General features: G+C 50.3%; 1 protein-coding gene across 1 annotated transcript; it reads left to right on the forward strand.

Annotated features, from left to right (window-relative positions):
- The first annotated feature begins 12,855 nt into the window (after positions 1-12,855).
- On the forward strand, positions 12,856-20,730 carry LOC124664286 (receptor-like protein 6). Its single transcript, XM_047201837.1, is given in 5 exon segments — positions 12,856-12,889; positions 12,979-14,754; positions 17,659-18,575; positions 19,626-19,988; positions 19,990-20,730. Coding segments are annotated over 5 exon segments (3,690 nt in total). The 3' UTR covers positions 20,590-20,730.
- The last annotated feature ends 1,651 nt before the right edge of the window (positions 20,731-22,381 follow it).

The raw sequence follows: 22,381 nt of genomic DNA on the forward strand, positions 1-22,381 counted from the left end.
TTGTTAGTTTTTGGAAAATTACGAATGCGACCTGGTGGATCATGGCAGAGAGGAAACTAGGTTGTTGATACAGAGCTGGAACAGTGTCCTAGCTGGACGGACGGCTAACCCGCTTGAATTGCCCGCCGGTGAAGAGGCAGGGGGTAGGCAGTGCATGCGAGGCAGTATCCCGTGTCCTTTTTTCTTGAGAAGTATCCCGTGGGTTCATGCCAACCTGTGCATTCCCGGTTTAAGCGGGGTTCTGTTGGTTCCTCAAACCAGACCGTACGTGTGTAGCAGTTTGAATTGGATTGGTCTAGTTTAAACATTTCCGATAGGAGGGTTTTGCACTTCTGTTGGGTTGGCGCGGGCTGGTTAACCGGTGTAGTCGGTTTCGCACCGCTCGAGTGTCAAAGAGACGATGTACATGCGCAAGATGCTTCGTCCGGTGAATGGTTGTGCTGGATTGTAATTCGTAACTCCCGACGCTCTTACACAACGGCATCGACGATACCAAGTGCTTCCCGTCCTTCTAGGCCCTCATCGTCCGTCCACCATTCTTTGCAGCGGCGATATCCGAGAAGAAGAAATAGCTGCCAGCCGCCAGCTGCTTAGAAGAAGGCTAGGTGGTCAGAGGTCGTCACACCAGCCACAAGAAGACCGGCCTCCTCCTCACAACTCTTCTTGCACTCACGAACACCACGACAACAACAACAACTTTAGAGAAAATGAAACGACTGCATGCCGTCCATGAGAAGCAACGGCGACAGGCCGTGAAGGTGAAGGCGCCGTCGCCTCCATCCACCGCCAATCACTCGGCACGAGGCTCTCCATCTTCGTCGCAGTCTAGGTGCTTCTAGCAGATCCCCCATATCGGCCCCCATATAGCAAGTTGGGTCAAGTGGGCTTTTAGGCCGTTTTTTTGGACAGGCCAGACACCGCATCAGTGGTCTGGCCCGGATATTTTTTTCAGACCGCAGCCCAAAACCGCTCTGGGCCGCTATATATCCTGGTCGGCGGCTGCGGATGGGGGTCAAACCGACCCCATCCATCTCACTGCGCTTCCTCTCCCGCTGAAGAGCAATCCGCCCCGCCACTCCACTCTCCGGCGAGCAATCTCTCCACCGCTTCTGTTCCCCCCGCGCCCGCAAGAGCCTTGGTGTCCGGTGGAGGTCGAAGAGGCCGCGGCGGAGGGAGGGTGGGCGGCGCTGGATCCGCTCCCGCGCGCAAGCTTACCGACGAGGAGCTCGAGCAGCAGCGTCGGGCCTCCGACGCCGCCCGCATCCGCGGTTCGTACCGATACCTCCACCACGGGATGAAGCCGCCGCGCGCATTCGCGCGGCGCGAGTCCCAGTACTACCGCGACCTAGAGGCGTCGAGGTCCCGAGATCCGCCGCCGCGCCGCTCGAGCTGCAGCGAGGCGTCGAGCTCCGGCGCGCCGCGTTGCCTCACCTTCACCGAGGAGTCCAGATCGAGCGCCTCCGCCCCGGAGCCGCGGTCCGACCCCGGCGACTACGCGGAGAACGACGACATCCCCGCTCTCGCTACCAAGTTCGAGCTCGCCGCCCCCGCGCTGATGGCCGGTGACTTCGTCCCCAACGCGGCCTGGGCACGGTAACGAAGCTGCTGGAGGAGAAGAGCTGCCGCGACGCAGAGAAGGAGGAGTGGCTCCGCGAGCAGGCGGCGCAGGACGCCTGCTACATCGAGATTGACGACAGCGACTGAGCTCCTGCCAGCTCCACCGCCGCGGCACGAAGCTCCCCGGTGAGCTGTATTTTGGTAGCGACCGCGGCGGCGCCATTAACTTAGAAAGCGGGGCACTAGGCTCCGCTGTTTCATCTCTTCTCTATCGATGTAGCGAACAAAATCTAGCGCGAATGCTTATTTTAAATTTTGCAGTTTGATTTATCGTTTCTTTCTGATCTGGGCGTTCATTTTTCAATCCGGATATATATATGCTTTGGGGTGATCTAAATAGCTGCTTATAGCGTTTGGGGTTTGGGGTGCGCTAGAGATGCTCTACGAGCTGTCTCTAGCAGGTCCCGTAAACTGCAGCCTGCACTAGTTGCATCCAATCAGTTCCCGTAAAATAAAACAACAAAACTGATGCATATTTTGTTTTCTAGCTGATCGGCCGCAACGGACTTCAAAACAAAACCGTGAACCAATATGACAACAAATGTGACAATATGACATACCTTGTGAACAATGTCCGCATCTAAAATCATCCAAAATATGCGCAAAACATCATATTCACGCAATCATCCACCACCGCGACGAAGGCAAGATCAAGCCACACCACCACTTGTCGCAGCCGAACCATCATCACCTCCACTGAGAGTAGCATTCACCGTAGCGGAAGCTTCAACATGGGCTTGCGTCCTAGAGATGATTTCGGGCCTCCTCGTATCCCACCACTCTCCAGTGAAGGTATCCATGGTGATCGGATCCATGATCATCGTCCTATTCTCCCCGGCAACGAGCTCCAGCATTACCTTAATTACTCTCCTCCACCTAGCTTGCTTCATCTCAATCTTCTTCTCATTCATGATCACCTTTGCTCACAATGTCTTGAGGGTCATCGTTTCCCATGACTTCACAAACTCATCAACTTTAGAGGCCAAGTTTGATGCTTCGGTTTTAAGCTTGATCTTCTTCTTTGCCTTCTTGTTCCCATCCGATTTTCCCATGTCCCTTCATCCATCCTCATAACTAGCATCATCCAATAGAAGTAAGATGAGTGCTTCGGTGTCCCCCACTTAGCTCCATGGTTCTGAAATGTTGGAATTGCTTCAACTTTTTTTTTATCTGTGGAGCTACTCCAGCGTTTGGTACAAATATGTGGAGTTGGTTTCGCGGAACAGGAAAACACGGAGCGGCTGTTTATTATGTCTCATTGCCACCGGTAAGTGACCAAAACGTTACACACGTTTTATCTTTCTCCCCCTCCTCTCTTGAGCATGTTTCCCAACCCCCAGACTCTTTCCTGATTTGCCAATGCTCCCGGACGTAATGGATAACCCCCTTTTGTTTTCCCACGCCGCCTCACCCATGACGAAGTTGGTTGAGGCGGCCACAATAAGATTTCGGCGTCAGCGAGCTACAACTCGATTTGCGCAGCAACGAGAACGAATCAGACAAGTGTGACTCCGGTGGAAGGTACGTTGATTCATTCGCCGACGGCCTCGATTCGGTGGTGGCAGGCGTGAATCGCGTTGCGGTGAAGTCAAATCGGAGAAGAGTCTGGGCGTTGGGAAACATACCCGGAAGAGGAGGAGGAGAAAGATAAGAGATGAGAACGGTTTTGTCACTTATCGGTGGCAGTGGGACGTAAATAAATAGTCGCTTCGTGTTTTCCTATTCCACGGAACCAACTCCACGTATTTGTACCAAAAGCTAGAGCAACTTCACAGATAAAAAAAAAGCTGAAGCTGCTCCAACTTTTTAGAACCGGAGGGGGGGCACCAAAGCACTTGCTCATTTCTTTGGTGGTGCTTCTTGCTCCATCAATTTCACTTGTCAACGAGAAACTTCCAAAAATGTTGTAGTGTAAATGGTCTTCCGGCTGCCATTGATTTATATATATACCTCTCCATTGCAACTCCTTCCTAGCATGACTTGTTTTGGCCAGTACTCTGGCAAGTGTAGCAGATACCCCATATCAATTCGGAAATGTTAGTTTGGGCTGATATGGGGTTTTTGATTCATTTTTGGGCCAGACCAGACACCACATCGGTGGTCTGGCCTGGAAAACGGATCTAGGCCGCAGTCTAAAACCGTGAAATTTCCGTATATATGGTGGTCGGAGAGGCTGATGGGGTCAAACCCCATCCGCTCCTCCACCTCCCTGTCTCCCGCCGACGACAAATCCTTCTCCCGCCAGCGAGCAATCAATGACGCGCGCGTGTAGATCCAGCCGCTCCTCCGCCTCCCCTCCTCCCTCCGGCGAGCCATGGTGTCCGGGCGCGGGGGCGGTCAGATTGGCCGCGGTGGAAGCGGAATCGAGCGCGGCGGCAGCTCGAGCTAGCGCAGCAGGAATGGGCGTGCCGGCGAGAAGATGGAGGCGGAGAAGGTACGCTCCGACGCGGCGCGGATCCGGGGGTCATACCGGTACCGCAACTACGGCGTTGCCGTCGCCGGCCATGTTCTCCAAGCGCGAGTCCGAGCGCTACCGCCGCTGCCGCGGCTCCTCCCCTTCCGCAGCTTCGTCGTCGTCAAGCTCCCACCAGCCGCCGTCAACGGCATTGGTGTTGAAGATGGAGCCCGACGACGCGCCGGCGCCTGTGTTCAAGCCCGGTGACTACCTCGACGACGCGGAGCTCGAGCGCCTCCTCCCGAAGCTCAGCGAGGAAGCTGGCTTCACACTCGGCGACTTCGTCGACGATGCGGAGCTCGAGCGCCTCCTCCCGAAGCTCAGCGAGGAAGCTGGCTTCACGCCCGGCGACTTCGTCGACGAGCTCCACCTCGACACCGTCATCGGGCTCGTCTCGCAAACAAGCCGCCGCGACGCGGACAAGGCGGAGGAGTGGCGGCTGGTCGCGGAGGAGCAGGGGAAGATCTTCATCGACCTCAGTAGCGACGACGAGTGAGGAGGCCGCCGACGCGCCGCCACGGCACAGTGCTCCGGTGAGCATCCTGGAGCCAATTTTTGGTACTAGGTTGCCGTGGCGATGAGAATTACCTTGAATAGAAGCCTAATTCGAGTAGATTTTGGTTGACCGTAGCCGAATTTAGCTTATGAATGTATGAACTGTTGAATGCGATGCAATTCTATCTCCCGCGCCAATTTGTTTTTAAATATGCAGTTCTGTTTAGCGTATCTAGTTTATACGCTCATTTTTCAAATTCTAAATCTGCTTTGGGTACCCTAAATAAGTGGTTTTGGGGTTTGAGGTTGGGTATCTAGTAGAGATACACTATTAGGCCCGCTCTCCGCCTCTTCTCATTGGCCGCACCGGGTGGTCATCATCTTTTTTGGCCCCTTCTCTCTCCCGTCTACGAGCCAGCTGCTGCTCTCACCGGCCACCGCTCACCGCACTTTCTCTGTCCACGCTGGGGATCCGGTCGTCGGCGAGGCCGCTGCTTCGCCATGGCGCGAGGCGTCCCGTTGCAGTGGCAGGCGAAGGTGCCACCGCCGGGAAGTCGAGCCACAGATCGATTCCCCGCCCCCCACCCAGGTTGCCGTTGGGGCTGATTCTCCTGTTAGCCCCGTCAGTCCGCAGGCCGGTTGGGGGCTCCGCTGATCTTTCATTCTCGTGCTGCTTCGCCGCAGGTACTACTTGTTCACCCTGTGTCCCGTGTGGTCCTTCCTTCGAGATGTCAAGTTCAAACTGTAGTACATTATTATCAGTTCCACCATCATTGTGCCTGCTTGATTCGGTAGCTCAATTCAAGGATACATAGCAGTCTCACTAGCCATTGCACAGATATGGCGCTTCTGCATAAACGTGCCAAGTCTTGCTTGCTGGAGTTTTCCTTTCTGCGGGTCAATCAAGGCTACATTTTTCTTTCTGGACTGAGCTTTCATTTCTTGCTGGGTTGTGTATCATTCAACGATATATCTACTTTGACAGTGAAACAAGATCCATCCTCCTTGGCAGATATGGTCTCTGCCCACTCTGAGTCACAGTAGTGACACTAGTTGTATGGCGACTGACCTATTTAGGATGGCCTGAACAGATAGTAGAAAGGGGTTAAGGCAAGGAGACCCTTTGTCACCTATTCTCTTTAATATTGTAGCCGATATGCTAGCCATTTTGATTGCTAGGGCCAAAGAGGAGGGTCATGTTGGTGGTCTTATTCCAGATTTAGTTGAGGGTGGGGTATCTGTCTTACAGTATGCTGATGATACAATTCTCTTCATGGAACATGATTTAGCGAAGGCCATTAATATGAAACTCATCCTATGTATTTTTGAACAGTTGTCTGGCCTTAAGATAAATTTTCACAAGAGTGAGATATTTTGCTTTGGAAAAGCCATAGAAATGGAACACCAATATAAACATATTTTTGGGTGTACATCTGGGGCTTTACCATTTCGTTACCTTGGAATTCCCATCCATTACCGAATGCTTCGCAATTCTGAGTGGAATCCAGTGGAGAATCGTTTTGCGTCGAAACTAGGATGTTGGAAGGGTAAAATGTTATCCTATGGGGATCGTCTTGTGCTCATAAACTCGGTCCTTACAAGCTTACCTATGTTCATGTTATCTTTTCTTGAAATTCCTAAGGGAGTAAGAAAGAGGCTTGATTATTATCGTTCTCGGTTTTTTTGGCAGTCCGATGATGATAAAAAGAAATATAGATTGTCTAGGTGGAATATAATTTGTAGACCCAAAGATCAAGGGGGTTTGGGAATCGAGGTACTTGAACTGAAAAATATGTGCTTATTAAGTAAATGGTTATTCAAGTTATTACATGAAGATGGGGTGTGGCAACAGATATTACATAATAAATATATCAAGAATAAAACTTTAGCACAAATTGAGGCCAAACCCACAGATTCTCCTTTTTGGAAGGGACTCATGCGGGTTAAACATGAATTTTTTAAAAGAGGAGCCTTTAAGGTTGGCAACGGAACGAGAGTACGCTTCGGGAAGATAGTTGGCTAGGTGATCTTCCACTTTCTCTCCAATATCCGTCTTTATACAATATAGTCCAACGGAAAAATGTGTTAGTATCTACAGTTCTGGCCGAGCATCCTCTTAATATTGGTTTTAGGAGAACGCTTAATGAATATAAATATAATCTATGGCTACACTTATGTCAACGGCTGATGAATATTCAGTTAACAAATGAACCTGATAAATTTATCTGGAAATTAACTGATAGTGGATTATTCTCTGTTAAATCTATGTACATGGACCTTATGAATGGTCATACTAGATTCTTACGGAAATATCTTTGGAAGATTAAAATTCCTCTTAAAATTAAGATATTCATGTGGTTTCTTAGTAATAAAGTTTTGCTTACAAAGGACAATTTGGTGAAGAGAAAATGGACAGGGAGTCAAACATGTTGTTTCTGTAACAATAATGAAACTGTGGATCATTTGTTTCTTCATTGCCCTTTTGCAAAAATTGTTTGGCGGATGATATATTTTGCTTATAACATTCCACCACCGGCTAATGTAACAAATATGTTTGGTAATTGGTTAAATTGTGTTAAAAAAGAGGATAAGGCTCATATCCGGATTGGTATTTCGGCAATATGTTGGTCAATTTGGACTAGCCGAAATGATATTATTTTTAACAGACATAAGGGAACAAATTTTTTGCAGGTTATTCTTCGTGCGGCGCAATGGATACAGCTATGGGCGTATATGCTTCCGGAGGACCAGCGGGGTATTATGGATACTGGATGCAGCCGTCTACTCAAGGTCACGCAGGACTGTTATTTCCAGGCTACTGGATGGCGTCATATTAGTAGGATTCGAGATGGCTAGGTTTTGTACTTTTCATCTTTAGCTGGTTGGTAGTGTTGCTTCAATGGCACACTTTCATGTGTAATAAACTCTCTTGTTTACAGTACTATTTTAAATAAATGGCTGTGTGCATCGATTGATGCAGAGGCCGGGGCATCGCTCCCATATCGAAAAAAAGATAGTATGTCTCGTGGAATTAAATTAAGTACCGTCTCTGCCCAATGGAAAAATCTGCAGGGGTCTCAACTTCGCTTTCTCTGGTGGAGAAGTCTTTGCTTCAGTGGAGCTTTCCTTCCTGGGCCATTGCATTGTTAAGTTGGACGGCTCTTTAGAGAAGACCAGCAAAAAACTTCAACTAATAGGACTTCCGACAACTCCGTCAGACCGTCACTACACTATTCTGCACCTCTTGTTTCTATTTTGTGTTGCTTCTTCTCTCCATAAAGCCTGGCAAAGCTCCTGCCTGTTATCTCAAAAAGAAAAGAAAACTAGCCATGTTTGGACCTAGGTCAATGGCTTCAATCAGTTGGGTGCTACTTCTCTTTCTTGCAGTGCTTTCTGAAACAATGGGCTGCTCGATGGCACGCCTCCTCTCCCTCGGTTTCTATTTATATGCACAAAGACTTGAGGTACAAGTCAAGTTTACAAGTATTGTTACACAAGATATATCCCTAACTAATCTTGGTTAGCCGCACGGGAGGATGTCTCCCTAACACGCCCCCGCAGTCTGAACTCGGTGCTTCGCCGACGTGAAGACTGGATCGAAATTCATGAAATAAGACAGACGGTAGGTCCTTAGTAAAGATGTCAGCAAACTGGGAACTGGAGGGTACATGTAGCACTCGCAGAGCCCCAAGAGCCACCTTCTCACGCACAAAATGTATATCAAGTTCAATGTGCTTGGTACGCCGATGTTGAACTGGGTTGGCCGAGAGATAAACAGCGCTCACGTTATCACAGTAGACAATCGTGGCGCTGTGAAGAGGACGCCGGAGCTCCTGCAGAAGATTACGGAGCCAACAAGTCTCGGCAACGGCAGTGGCAACAGCACGGTATTCAGCCTCAGCGCTAGAGCGTGACACGGTGGGCTGTCGGCGAGATGACCAGGAGACCAGGTTGTCACCCAAGAACACACAGTACCCTGACGTGGACCGGCGAGTATCTGGACATCCTGCCCAATCGGCATCCGAGTAGGCAATGAGAGAGTGAGAGGTGGAGGAGTGAAGAGTGAGACCATGATCAAGAGTCCCTTTGAGGTAGCGAAGGATTCGTTTGACAATGAGGAGGTGAGGTTCACGGGGATCGTGCATGTGAAGACAAACTTGTTGAACAGCGTAGGAGATTTCGGGCCGAGTGAGAGTCATGTATTGAAGAGCGCCGGCTAAACTGCGATAGAGAAATGGATCGGCCACAGGAGGACCGGTAGAGGCAGGAAGCTTTGCTTTGGTATCAACAGGTGTGGAGGACGGATGGCAGTCACTCATGCCGGCACGGTGGAGGATGTCGAGGATATATTGTCGTTGAGATAGGTGAAGAGAATGGGGTTGGCGGGTGACAGATATACCGAGAAAATGATGAAGAGGTCCGAGGTCTTTCATGGCAAACTCACGACTGAAAGTGTTGATGATAGAATGAAGAAAGGAAGTGGTGGATGCGGTTAGAACGATGTCATCAACGTAGAGAAGTAGGTAAGCGATGTCAGAACCGCGATGAAGAGTGAAAAGAGAGTTATCAGATTTGGATTCGAGGAAGCCAATGGAACGAGCAAAGGTAGCAAAGCGTTGAAACCAAGCCCGAGGAGCCTGTTTAAGACCGTAGAGAGATTTGAGGAGACGACAAACATGAGTGGGACGAGAGGGATCGATGAACCCCGAGGGTTGTTGGCTGTAGACTTCTTCGAAAAGATTGCCGTGAAGAAAGGCGTTTTTGACGTCGAGTTGATGGATGGGCCAATTTTGAGACACGGCGAGAGAGAGAACAACACGGATGGTGGCTGGTTTGACGACGGGGCTGAAAGTCTCGTCGAAGTCAATGCCAGGTTGTTGTGTGAAACCACGAACGATCCAACGTGCCTTGTGACGAGCAAGAGATCCATCGGAATTGAATTTGTGACGAAAAATCCATTTGCCACTGACGATGTTGGCACCGGGAGGGGGAGGGACGAGAGTCCAGGTTTGGTTATGGAGAAGAGCATCATATTCGTCCTGCATGGCTTGGCGCCAGGAAGGATCACGAAGAGCAACTAGATAATTATGAGGAATAGGGGAAGAGACGGTGGCGGAGAGATTGAGTTTATCGATGGGAGGTGGGAGTTTACCGGTGGTGCTACGAGTGCGATGGATGATGGGTGGTGGTGCCGAAGGGCGGCGGGTGTACACATGGGTGAAGCTGGGCCGCGGCGCTGCCACGGCAGGAGACAGAGCGGCGGCAGGCTGCCGTGGAGGCGAGTCAGGGGAAAGAGCTGCCACGGCAGGGGAAGAAGCTGCCACGGCAGAAGAAGAGATGGCGGCAGGCTGGCGTGGGCTCGCGGAAGCAGAATTCTCTGCCGCGGCAGGGGGTGGAGTGGGAGGTGGTGGCGCCGACGTGGGTATGGTGGGAGGGTTTGGTAGGAAGTGGGGGTCGGTGGGGTCGATGATGGCAGGCGGTGTAGATGTTTGTGTGGTGGAGGCATAAGGAAAAGTATGTTCATCGAACGTAACATGTCGGGAGATTAGGATGCGTCGGGAGGACACGTCGAGACACCTATAGCCTTTGTGGCGGGATGGATAACCGAGAAAAATACATTTGGTGGCGCGTGGGGCTAGTTTGTTGGGACTAGTGGAGGAGACGTTGACATAGCAGAGGCAACCGAACACGCGTAGGTGATCATAGGATGGATGTGTACCGTACAGGGTGAAGTGTGGGGTTTGTCGGCGGAGGGCTGCGGTGGGACGAAGGTTGAGAAGATGAGTGGCGGTGTGGAGGGCCTCGGCCCAAAAATTGGGAGGCAGGGAGGCTTGGAAGAGAAGGGTGCGGATAACATCATTGATGGTGCGAATGGCTCGTTCGGCTTTGCCGTTTTGTTGAGAAGTGTAGGGGCATGAGAAGCGAAAAAGGGTTCCATGGGATTGGAAGAAGGAGTTTAGTTTAATGTTATCAAATTCTTTTCCATTGTCGCATTGGATGGTTAGAATAGGGAGGTTGAAGTGGGTGGTGACAAAGGAATGAAAAGTAACGAACGTGGCAAAGACATCGGATTTCTTACGAATAGGAAAGCTCCAAAAATAATGAGAAAAATCATCGATAATGACTAGATAATAGGCAAAACCCGACATGCTAAGGACTGGGGAGGTCCATAAATCACAATGTAAAAGTTCAAACGGTCGAGTAGTAGACGATTGCGACAAAGGAAATGGTAACCTAACATGTTTTCCTAATTGACATGCATGACACAGGGAGGATCCTGTTTTATTCGGCAAGCTGGTGGGTAGAGATGGCGTGGAGCTGTGGCCGGGGTGTCCAAGGCGACGATGCCAGATGTCGTGGGAGATGGTGGCGAGGAATGCAGCGGCGTAGGCAGGTGGGTTGACGGTGTAGAGAGGGCCTGGACTGTTACATCGGAGAATCACGATCCCGCTGGGAAGAGCCTTCACGAGAAAAACCAAAACGATCAAATTCAATGGTGCGGTGATTATCGATGCGGGATTGACGAACGGATATGAGATTTTTGATGATTTGTGGGACTAGGAGTATGTTGTGAAGATAAAGGGGTTTAGTGAGGGTATTAAGAGTTTGGGAACCGACATGGGTGACAGGAAGGGTTGCACCGTTCCCGACGGTGACAAATTGTGATGAGGATGGAAGAAGGGAGTGGAGATTACCGGGATCGGATGCCATGTGAGAGGATGCACCAGTGTCCATGTGCCAATCGCTGCCGGGTAGCTGCAGGTTGTTGAGGGCAGCGAGGAGAGCCGGGTCGATCTGCTGTTGCTGGTGGGCGGTGGGGACGTAGGAGCCCTGGGCTGTGTACGCCTGTGGTGTCATGCTGGGGCGCGGGCCGAGGAGGCCTGGGGACGGCGGCTGCCATGCCGTCGGTGAGCGCGGCTGCCACGGTGTTGATGGAGGTGGCTGCCACAGGGCCTGCTGTAGCTGGGTGCGAGTGGGGGCCCCCGTCCAGGGATTGAACTGCCAGGGGTTGTCGCGGCCGCGCCCACGTCCTCGTCCGCTGCCGCGGGAGGTGTTGGTGAAGTAGTTGGCGCCGCGGCCGCCGGCGCGATCGCCCCCGAAGGGAGCAGGCGATGAGCCCCCGAGGGGAGCAGGCGATGATCGATCGCCAGAAGGAGGGGCGCGGGCGCCCCCATTGTTGGGCAGCACGCTCTGGCCCATGGCCCAGAGTGCGGTAGAGGCGGCGTTGCGTGCGTCGGTGCGTCGCTGGGTTTCTTCCAGGATGAGGGCGGAGCGCGTCTGAAGAAACGAGGGAAACGGCACTCGAAAGGGGAGAAACGAACGCAGATGGGCGTAAGTGTCATTAAGGCCTCGGAGGAGCGTCGGAACCAGCGTTTCGTCGCTCGATGGGCTGGCCGACGTCAGTGAGGGAGTCGGCGAGGTTCTTGAGCTTGGCGCAGTAGTCGCTGATGGAGAGATCGCCTTGTGGCGTGTTGCGGAAGTCGGCCTCGAGCTGGATGGCGCGGTGCTTCTTGTTGTCGCGGAAGAGATTCTCGATGGCGTCCCAGATGGTGAGCGCGGTGGAGCCGGGACGCATGACGATGCCGAGGAGGTCGGTGTCGATGGAGCCGTAGATCCAGGAGAGCACGGTGTAGTCATCACGGCCCCAAGCAGAGGTGGGAGACGTGTCGGAGGGAGTAGCCTCGCCGGTGACGTGGGCGGTGAGGCCGTAGCGGCCGAGAGCGACGAGGAAGAGCTCCCTCCAGCTTGTGTAGTTGCCGTCGGTGAGGCTGAGGGTGATCGGCACGTGGAGTTTGATTGAGGTGGCGTAGGTGGAGGGACTAGGGGTGGTGGGTTCGGTGGGGTTAGGGTTTGGGGAAGGGGTTTGGCCAGCCGGAAGGGAGACGGCGGCGGCGTTGGTGGCGGCGAGGATCTGCTGGTTGATGGAGGCTTCGCGGTCATCTAGGGCTTTGGCACGAGCCTCGAGCTCGCGCTCCTTGGCGGCGATCTCTTCGGGAGTCATGGTGGGAGAGGTGAGGGAGGTTGACGGCTAGGGTTAGGGTTTTTTTTGGAGAGGGAGGGAGAGGGTTTCTTCCTCGACGTCAAAAACGCCTTCTACTTTATACACTTCACAACACCCCCACTCGCGTGTGACGGGAGAAGAGAAAGTCAACACGTGAAAGAAGAAGAGCACACCGAAACAGCGGTGGCTAAAGAGGGGGGCAACAGCAATTTTTAGGCTTAATTGCGAAAACCATGTGAAAACCAGGATTTGAACTCGAGACCTGGGCCTCTGATACCATGAAACAATGGGCTGCTCGATGGCACGCCTCCTCTCCCTCGGTTTCTATTTATATGCACAAAGACTTGAGGTACAAGTCAAGTTTACAAGTATTGTTACACAAGATATATCCCTAACTAATCTTGGTTAGCCGCACGGGAGGATGTCTCCCTAACACTTTCCACACTAGCAATCACCTCCTGCGTCCATGGTGACGGAAACCTCACCATCCGATGCCATCCTGACCAGGCTGCAAGCCTCCTCCAGCTGAAGAAATCCTTCTCATTCTTCCGTTACCCCAGTGCCCTTGCGTCATGGCAGGATGGCACCGATTGTTGTCTTTGGGAAGGCATCAGCTGTAGCAGTTCCTCGGGCGATGTCACTGCTTTGGAACTCAGTGGACGTGGCTTGTACAGTCCAGGTCTTGACCCAGCAATCTTCGAGCTCACCTCGCTCCAACGACTAGACCTTAGCATAAATTGTTTTGGCCAGTACAGCCTCCCGACAAGTGGGTTTGAGAGGTTCTCCTTGCTCACCTACCTCAACCTCTCCAATTCGGGCTTCAGTGGCCAGATACCTATTGGCATCGGCAGACTGGCCAGCCTTGTCTCTTTGGATCTTTCTACTTATCAATATACAACTTCCAGAGATTCTGTCTATGCCGATGTCGAATCTGTTTATGCCAGCATCAGTGTTGTTAAAAATTATCTCCAGCTATACCAACCAAACTTCCATATCCTAGTGGCCAGCCTCAACAATCTGACAGAGCTCTACCTTGATGGAGTGGATATTTGGAGCAGCACAGAAGGTTGGTGTGGTGCTGTTGCTAAATATCTTCAAAATCTCCGAGTTCTTAGCTTGAGTTATTGTCGTCTTGACGGTCCTATTTGTTCGACCCTCTCAACCCTCCACTCCCTAACTGTGATAAACCTGGAAAATAACTTCTATATGCATGCGGCTCCTTTTCCAGAGTTTTTCATGGATTTTCTCAATTTAAGTGTGCTGAACCTTGCTGAAATAAATCTCCAGGGCTGGTTCCCTCGTAGAACCTTTGTATCAAAAACTCTACGGGTTCTTGATTTATCCGGGAATCAGAATCTCTCAGGGCATGTGCCCAACTTCTCCAACACAAGTTCCTTAGAGATGATGATGTTAGATGGGACCAATTTCTCCTTTGCAAGACCAGGCTCTTTTAGCAATTTCCAGTTTCTGAAAACGTTGAGCCTTGACGTGAATTTCATTTCTATGGAGCCTCAGTCTTCACTCGGTATTCTCAGGTCTATGCGACAGTTGGAACTCTCTCAGATGGAGTCAGCAAGAGATTTAGGTCCAATTTTGTCTTGGATCGGAGACATGCAAAGTATGCGAAGCTTAAAACTCTCTGGATGCAGCTTATCTCGGACATCCTTTTCTTCAGTTGCCAAACTCAAGAGCTTGAGAAGCCTGGTAATCTCTAATTGCAGCTTCACTAGGCCCGCGCTGTCAACATTTGGTGATCTAGTATATTTGACAAGCTTGGAGATCTTTCTTTCCACATTTAATGGCCCAATACCATCTGCAATTGGCAACCTCACAAACTTGAAAAGCTTGAAAATCAATGTATGTGATTTTCTAGGGTCGATCCCATCTTCAATTGGCAAACTCATGAACCTAAGAAGCTTGGAAATAAATGGTGGTTCTGGCTTTTATACTGTCCTTAGTGGCTCTTCTTTGCCAATACCATCTTCAGTTGGCAACCTCAGTAACTTGGTAAGCTTGGAAATCTCGTCTTGCTTGTTTTCTGGGCCAATACCAGATGCAGTTGGACTACTCAAGAAGTTGACAGTTCTTCGACTTCGATGGTGTGCCTTTTCTGGACGCATACCAAATTCAATAGTTAACTTGACTCGCCTTATTGAGTTAGATCTTTCATCAAATTTTCTCAACGGTAAGTGTATGTTTATTCTTTTAAGAGTTATTTTGGCAAGCAGATTTTGTTCTTGTACATATGATATTCTACATTTTTAAGATGCGTAAGCTATAACCCCACCTATCCATATTGCAAATGCAGTATGTAACAGCAGCCCTTATGTCCGATGTATGCTACATTCTTATACGGAGTTCAAATCTTTTTATTTTAGGAACACGAGTTACAGTGTCTTTTTTCATTGGTTACTATGCCACAGATGGATACTTGAGGAAGCAAATAATTTATTGAGTGATAATAGGGAATACAGAGATTCACTAAATATATTATGGGTATCTTGTGAACAGCTATACAACATCAAGAATAGAGAGAGTGTTACTTTCGTAGTTCTAATAGGATATTTTATGTCCTTAAAAAGTAACGCTCAAGGAATTGATTGCTAGAATATAACTTGTAAAAATGCATCACATTTTTTATCGCCATTTTTCAAATTATGACATAAATTCAACTCAGTTCGTCGGGATATCCAATAATACCAAGTTACCAACGGAGGTGTATTATTGGATATCCTGACGCATTCAACCCCTGTGGGAGCCATCAGTCAGACCGCCCCCATTGTTTCCAGTCTGCATCAAGTCTCAGCTTGGATGCAGCCTTTTATTATTTTTTGAGAACAATACCCCGTATTACTGATAGAACAAACTTGGTAACCATCGCCAAGAAGATGGCCGGACAACACTGCTTAGGGGGTTAGGGGATTGGGGAGTAGAACATAGGTTAGGGGCAACTGGGCAAGACAAACTAGGGAGATAATAGATTAATAACTATGTTCTTATTGCTTGCTTTCTAATTGATACATATATGTCTTTCCTTATATAGATACAAGGTGAGTGAATACATTAGTTAAATATGTAGATACAAAAGATAGGATGGTAAAGCCATTTGCCTTTTTTTTTGGAGCAACTGGCAGGAGCTCTGCCTATTCATTAAGAAGATGGAAATTTAGCCGGTTTATAAGGAAAACCGACTGAAAACCGATACAAACTCGACACCCGTGTCCGGTTTATAAGGAAAACCGGACAAAGAAAACCTACACGGCACAGTTTTAAGGAAAACCGGCGAAAACCACACTTGGCCACACGACCTAGCTCAACTAGGTATGGAGCGCCGTCGAATGACACCACCACGACGGCAACGGCGAGCACCACGACTGCCCGGTCCACGTCCCTGGAAAGGAAGTCAGAGCCGAAGGGGACGGCTAGGCCTTTCAAGCTTCGCGGGGAGAGGCAAGCCGCAAGAAGCAAGCCAGCGGCACTCGCACACCGACGGTACCCGAAGACCACGACCCAAACCAGTGGTGCAGGCATCGACAACAAGTGGCTTCCAAGACTCCAAAAAATGACGCCTCCAACGAGGTCACGACATCCAAAGACGCCGCCGTCATCCAATCTGGCAAGCCGGATTTGGGTATTCACCCTGGAATGATGGGCGGAGGGGTGCCGGGACTCCACGACAACGCCTTCAAGAAGGAAAGTGACGCCCGAAGGCGACGCCGTTGTCGGCACCGACCAAGTCGGGCAAGATTTTCATCCGGAGACCCATGACCGCCGCCTCCACTGGGCTATCGCGGGGACAACCCAAAACGCCGGACGAGCACAGACCACCAGCCAAAGAGACGGCGCCCACGCCAACAGAAGCATGCCATGCCGCCCACGCGGCCAGAGGCATAGCATCACTACCACCTCGCTCCCGGAGCCGCCGCTCCGGCTTCCACGCGCAACAGGCTGACCCCTCGCGTCAACCTGTCACCGTCCCGAGATGCTAGAAACAGCGCCCCGCCCACCAAGAGCCGCGCCGCCGCGCCGCCATCCTTGCACTGTGGCACACCTCCGCCACAGGCATGCAGAAACTAGCAAGGGCCGCCGCACCCCAGCCAGCCTGCCACACGCGGTGGCCCTCCGCAGCCACCCTGAACTCCGACCTCCATGCGACCGCCACGCCAAGGACAAGCTGGGCCGGCACATCCCCGTCGCCACCGCGTCTCCGGGGCCGCTGCCCCGGCATCCTCTTCTCCGGCCAACCGTCGGCGCCGAAGATGCAGACCGGCCTCCCCTGCCGGCTGCCCGCTGTCGGGGGCACGACCCCGACACCACCAACGCCACCCTGGCCTCCTTGAGCGAGGCCGACCTTGCCGCCCCCAAATCGAGCGGATCTCGATCTGGGAGGACGCCGACCAGGCCGCCCCGCAAGGCCCCACGCCGAGGGCGACCGCCGCCAGAGCAGCCGCAACCACCGCAGCGCCGGCGAGCAGCCACCACCGCAGCCCCCCGCCCGATCCCGCCGGCTCGGCATCCTCAAGCCCTGACTGCCACCCCCCCCCCCCCACGAGCCGGTCCTCCACCTCGCGCCTAGGAACTCCCCAACCACCTTCGGCAGCGGGGTGCCGCCACCGCCGCGGAGGAGGCCGCCGGCGGCAGCGGCGGGGGAGGCCCAGGCGGGGAGGAGCTTTGGCGGCGCTAGGTTTCGCCCCTGGCGTCGCGTGGGGGAGCGACACGAGGGGGATAACCACCTGGGTTCCAAGCCATTTGCCTTTGTTATTCTCCTTAACTAAAGATTTGTCAATCTGTATGCATGCTCCTACATTTCGTATTAGATGAGCTCTTATTTTAGACATATCAGGTAACTATATACTACATGAGAATATTGTATATTTCATCTGATCTCGCTACTAGAAGGGCGGGCCTGGTGCAGCGGTAGAGCCTCACCGCCTGTGACCGAGAGGTCCCAGGTTCGAGTCGCGGTCTCCTCACATTGCACTTCGTGAGGGTAAGGCTTGCCACTAACACCTTCCCCAGACCCCGCACAGTGCGGGAGCTCTCAGCACCGGGTACGTCCTTTTATTTGATCTCGCTACTCTTTGTGCAGGGGAGCTTCCAACATCTGTTTTCATTATTCCTACATTGGAGCGCTTATATCTTCAAGCAAACCAGCTCGCTGGTTCTATACAAGACCTAGACGTGATGTCTTCACACTTGGTTTCAGTGGATTTAAGCACTAATGAATTGACATGAAATATCCCCAACTCATTCTTTCAACTCAAAAGTTTGGCATATCTTGATATTGGCTGGAATAACTTTGTGGGTTTGGTGGATCTTTCCTCATTTTGGGTGTTGGGAAATCTCGTTTCCTTGAGTCTTTCCAACAACAATTTATCAGTCATGGACATGGATGGAGAAGGCAACAACTCTGTGTCTACCTTTCTCCCTCGAGTTACCGATTTAGAATTAGCAAGTTGCAATTTAACGGGATTTCCAAACTCATTGGCACACATTAACCAAATGTCTTCCTTGGACCTGTCATGCAATAGAATCAGTGGGGCTATTCCAAAGTGGATATGGGTGAAATGGACCAGTAGCCTTACATATTTGAATCTTTCACACAACATGTTCAACACTATGCTGCTTACTTCATATGTTCTCCCTTTCAACTGTTTGAGAATTCTTGATCTCAGTTCCAATCAGCTTCAAGGGCAAATTCCTATGCCAAGCACGCCAGCATATATCTTGGATTATTCAAACAACAGTTTCTCTTCACTACTTCCAAACTTCACTCTCTATCTCGGCCATATGTTCACTGTTTCTAAAAATAATATTAATGGACATATACCCAACTCAATTTGTGATTCAAGTATCTATATCCTCGACCTATCTTTTAACAACTTCACTGGGTGGATACCTTCATGCCTAATAGAAGATAGTTACGTGAATGCGCTGAGTTTGAGGGATAATCAGTTTGAAGGTATGTTGCCTAACAATATCAAAAATCAGTGTGGGCTTGAAACATTAGACTTTTTTTTTCGAAATGGGGGAAATATCGCCCCAGCTTCTGCATCCAAAGGATGCACACGGCTTTTTTATTAGATTATTCACGAAACCTTATAAGAAACAATACAAAAGATCAATCTCGAAAGCAACCTTACTATACCTACAGTGGGATGAAGAGGGTGACAATACACCAACTCACATCATCCAAAACTAAATGCCTTCCCAAACCGCCCAATAGCAGGTGAGAAGCACATCCAGTCAAGCAGAGCATGCCAACGCACACGCCACAGGAGTTGCTCCCGCCGTCTTCCTCGACTCCATCTTCAAGAGAGATCATCGTATTAACCTTGCAAGACCTGCCGTCGATGTCACCATGACGCCAGACGGCTCCACCATCCTGCACGTATACATCATCCCGCAACTGTCGTCGATACCCTGCAGCACCATGCCACTGAGACTCAGCGCCAACAATGTGGTAGATGAACACCACTCCACCGAAATCCGCCAACATCCAGCAGCTGCTCCAAAAACGATGCCCCAAGAGGTAGAACGACGCAGGGCGCGCCGCTATCGTCCGATCCGGGAGACCCGGACCTAGGGTTTCCCCCGGAGCAGCACGAGTGAGAAACCGCAAACTGCGACGACGATGCCTTCAAGAAGGTAACGGCGCGGCATGTCGCCATCGTCCGCCAACCGAGGTCGGAGCACGGTTTTCACCGGCAGCCGCGCATCCCCAACTCGCCGAGTGTAGTGCCAAGACAGGCAAAGATGACGCCTTCGACAAGGTAACGACGTCGACCGACGCCGCCATCATCCGCCAAGACCGAGGTCGAGGCTCAGTTTTCACCGGCCGCCATGACACCCCGGACTAGATCACCATTGTCGGAAACCTGTGTGAGATCCCATGATCCCCCACACACGCCGCAGGGCTTTGCCCGGCAGCGCTCCCGGCGACGGCGGCGGGGAAGGAGGGCGCCCTAGGGAGAAGAGACGGCGTCGGGGGAGGAGGGCCCCGGTGCGGCGCGGCGCCGGCGGCGCGGGGGGAGAGGAGAATAGCGGGGGTAACCCTTAGACTTGAAGAACAATAAGATTGAAGGGGAGATTCCAAGGACACTTACTAAGTGCTTGCAGCTAGAGTTCCTCGACTTTGGAAATAATCATATGGTGGGTACTTTTCCATCATGGCTGGGGAGGCTTCCTGGACTTCGTGTCCTTGTTTTGAGATCCAACCAATTCTATGGCTCGATAGGTGGTGACATTCACAGAGGTGACAAATCTAGAGAATACTTCTCTAGCTTGCAGATTCTTGATGTTGCCTCGAACAATTTCTCTGGTGATTTGAGTCCAGAATGGTTTGAGGGGTTGGAATCAATGATGGCGGAGTTAAATACTACAGGTTATATTATCAGTGATTATAGCATCTATCTCAACAGCAGGAGCGTATCAGGCCACAGTCACGATAACATATAAAAGCATCTATAGGACATTTGCGAAGATCTTGACTACTTTAACGGTAATTGACCTTTCAGATAATTCATTTGATGGTACAATTCCTGTATCGCTTGGGAGGCTTATTTCACTACTCGTACTAAATATGTCTGGCAATAACTTCACCGGTGACATTCCTTCAGAATTTGGCGGGATGACACAACTAGAGGCACTAGACCTGTCTCAGAACCAACTGTCTGGTGATATTCCAGAGGCGCTAACAAATCTCACCTTTCTTGGTATCTTGAACTTGTGCAATAATAAGTTGGTTGGGAAGATACCTCGGTCAGGTCAATTTTCAACATTCCAAAACAGTTCATTTGAAGGCAATCTGGGGCTGTGTGGACCACCATTGTCCAGCCCATGCGGCGTTTCCCCTGCTCCTCCAAGTGTGGTGCATGTGGGGAAGTCCTCTCATGTGGATGTCATCCTGTTCCTCTTGGTCGGGCTTGGCTTCGGCGTCAGATTTGCAGCGGCCATTCTGGTGAGATGTGGCTGGGTCGGCGAATGGTTTGTTAAATCAGCGAGAGCTTTGCGGACCTGATCTAAAAGAGTGATAATGCTTCCAAGTGCAAGCATGCATTGCTGGAAGCAGTTATGCAACACAAGAGGTATCAAAGTGTAATATGGCATATGGATGTATTTGTACGTCGTTTCTTCTAAAGTATGGAACGTATGGGCTAATAAGTAGCATCATGTGTGATGTATGCAGTGCTTTCATGAATCATGAGTTCATGACAACTACACCTTAGTTGTATGCAGTGTATATTCTGAGATTGTCTGGTGTACATGTACTAGTTTCAAAGTTTGGCCTATGGTATTGTGCAGTATTTGTTTGGGTGGTGTGATTTTGTAGTGGAGTTTCAGGGAATTCCATAATTGCATCCAGCCTACCGCATCTGGTCAATTCTACCCATTGGGCTTTTACTAAAGATTCTTTGCTCAGCGTGAAAAAAGAGATGTACTATGATATTGATTGGCCTATGATGTTTTTCTGTATTTGTATACGGGGTGTGATTGGCTGAGCAACAGGGAATTCCACAACTGTACTTGACTCTAGTGCGTCTGGTCAATTCTATTTGTTCCAAGTTCTCCTACAAAGCATGCCTTACTGGAAGGGTGCTGCTTTCACTTCTGAAGTTCATATTTTATTCCTGGTTCCGTGTAAAAAAATTACTGTATTCCTGGTTGTAGAACTCAAACATGTACCAGCTTGTGCCAGCGTGATGTAATTCGTTGTTTGCTTCACCTGAAAAACAAAGTGCTGTTTGAAGTGGCGAGGTGCTCACTCTGGGCTTTCACGTGGGCGTCAGCGCATCGTCACATGTGATTTTTTTGCGGGTAGTCACATGTGAAAATTAACTGGCAAGTGCCCAGTAATAATGCGTAGAAGGCGTTCTGCCCGTTTGGAGTTGAGGTGGGTAGGGACATGAGGAAAAGGAACGGTGGCGTCATGTTCTTGGCGGCGCGATGCAGTTAGCGGAGGGACGTGCGAGAGGGGCGCTGCGAGGGTGCAGTTTTGTGATGCTGGATGGACAAATGGCCTGACCTTCGTATCTACTGGCTAATGCAAATCGGCTTTCAGTGACTCCAAATTCTGAAGCATCACTTTGAGTTTCAACTCCTACAAGAGGGTGGGATCACCTACACCATAGATACTATGCTCTAAATCACGGAGCTTGCATAAGGAAGGCCTTGCAGCTTTTCCCAACACAGAAACAGCTGTTCAGTAGGGCGTAGGACAAGCTCCTCGAAGAAGTCATCAAGTGACTTGTAATTTTCACATGGCATTGCTAAAGTTTGCTCGATTTGCTGATCCCGAGCCCCTTCTGTTGTACTGTAATAGAGCAATATTTCTCCCGATACGTCTGAAGCCTCAAGGTACTTGTTGCTTCCCCCTCGTGAATACACACATGAGTGTGCGGTTGACTGGTTGTAGAGTGACATCTTACTAAACTGGCCCAACCCCGGTTCTCAACATATGTATGCATTTCTTGGCTGGTATATTTATACACGTGAAGGAACAAAACAGATCAAGCTCGCGTTCACTGATCGCGATACAATCATAATAATTATTGAATATCGGGAGTGATGTTTTGGAACATTGGCGCATATGCTCCCTTTCACGTGCTACACACTTACAAAGTTGTTTCATAAAAAATCGACTTGTCATGTGATGTTTGTAAAAAAGACAAAACTCAGTGCTAGAAATAATGCTTTTTACAAGATTAAATTTCTCTTTTTTACATAGTCCACAAAAAATGTTGGTTTTTTCTTGAAACTTGACGAACGCATATATATTATGAAGATGTACATGTAGAATTTTTTGTCAAAAT

This window comes from Lolium rigidum, chromosome 6, assembly GCF_022539505.1.
Source record: "Lolium rigidum isolate FL_2022 chromosome 6, APGP_CSIRO_Lrig_0.1, whole genome shotgun sequence".
NCBI classification, from domain to species: domain Eukaryota; kingdom Viridiplantae; phylum Streptophyta; class Magnoliopsida; order Poales; family Poaceae; genus Lolium; species Lolium rigidum.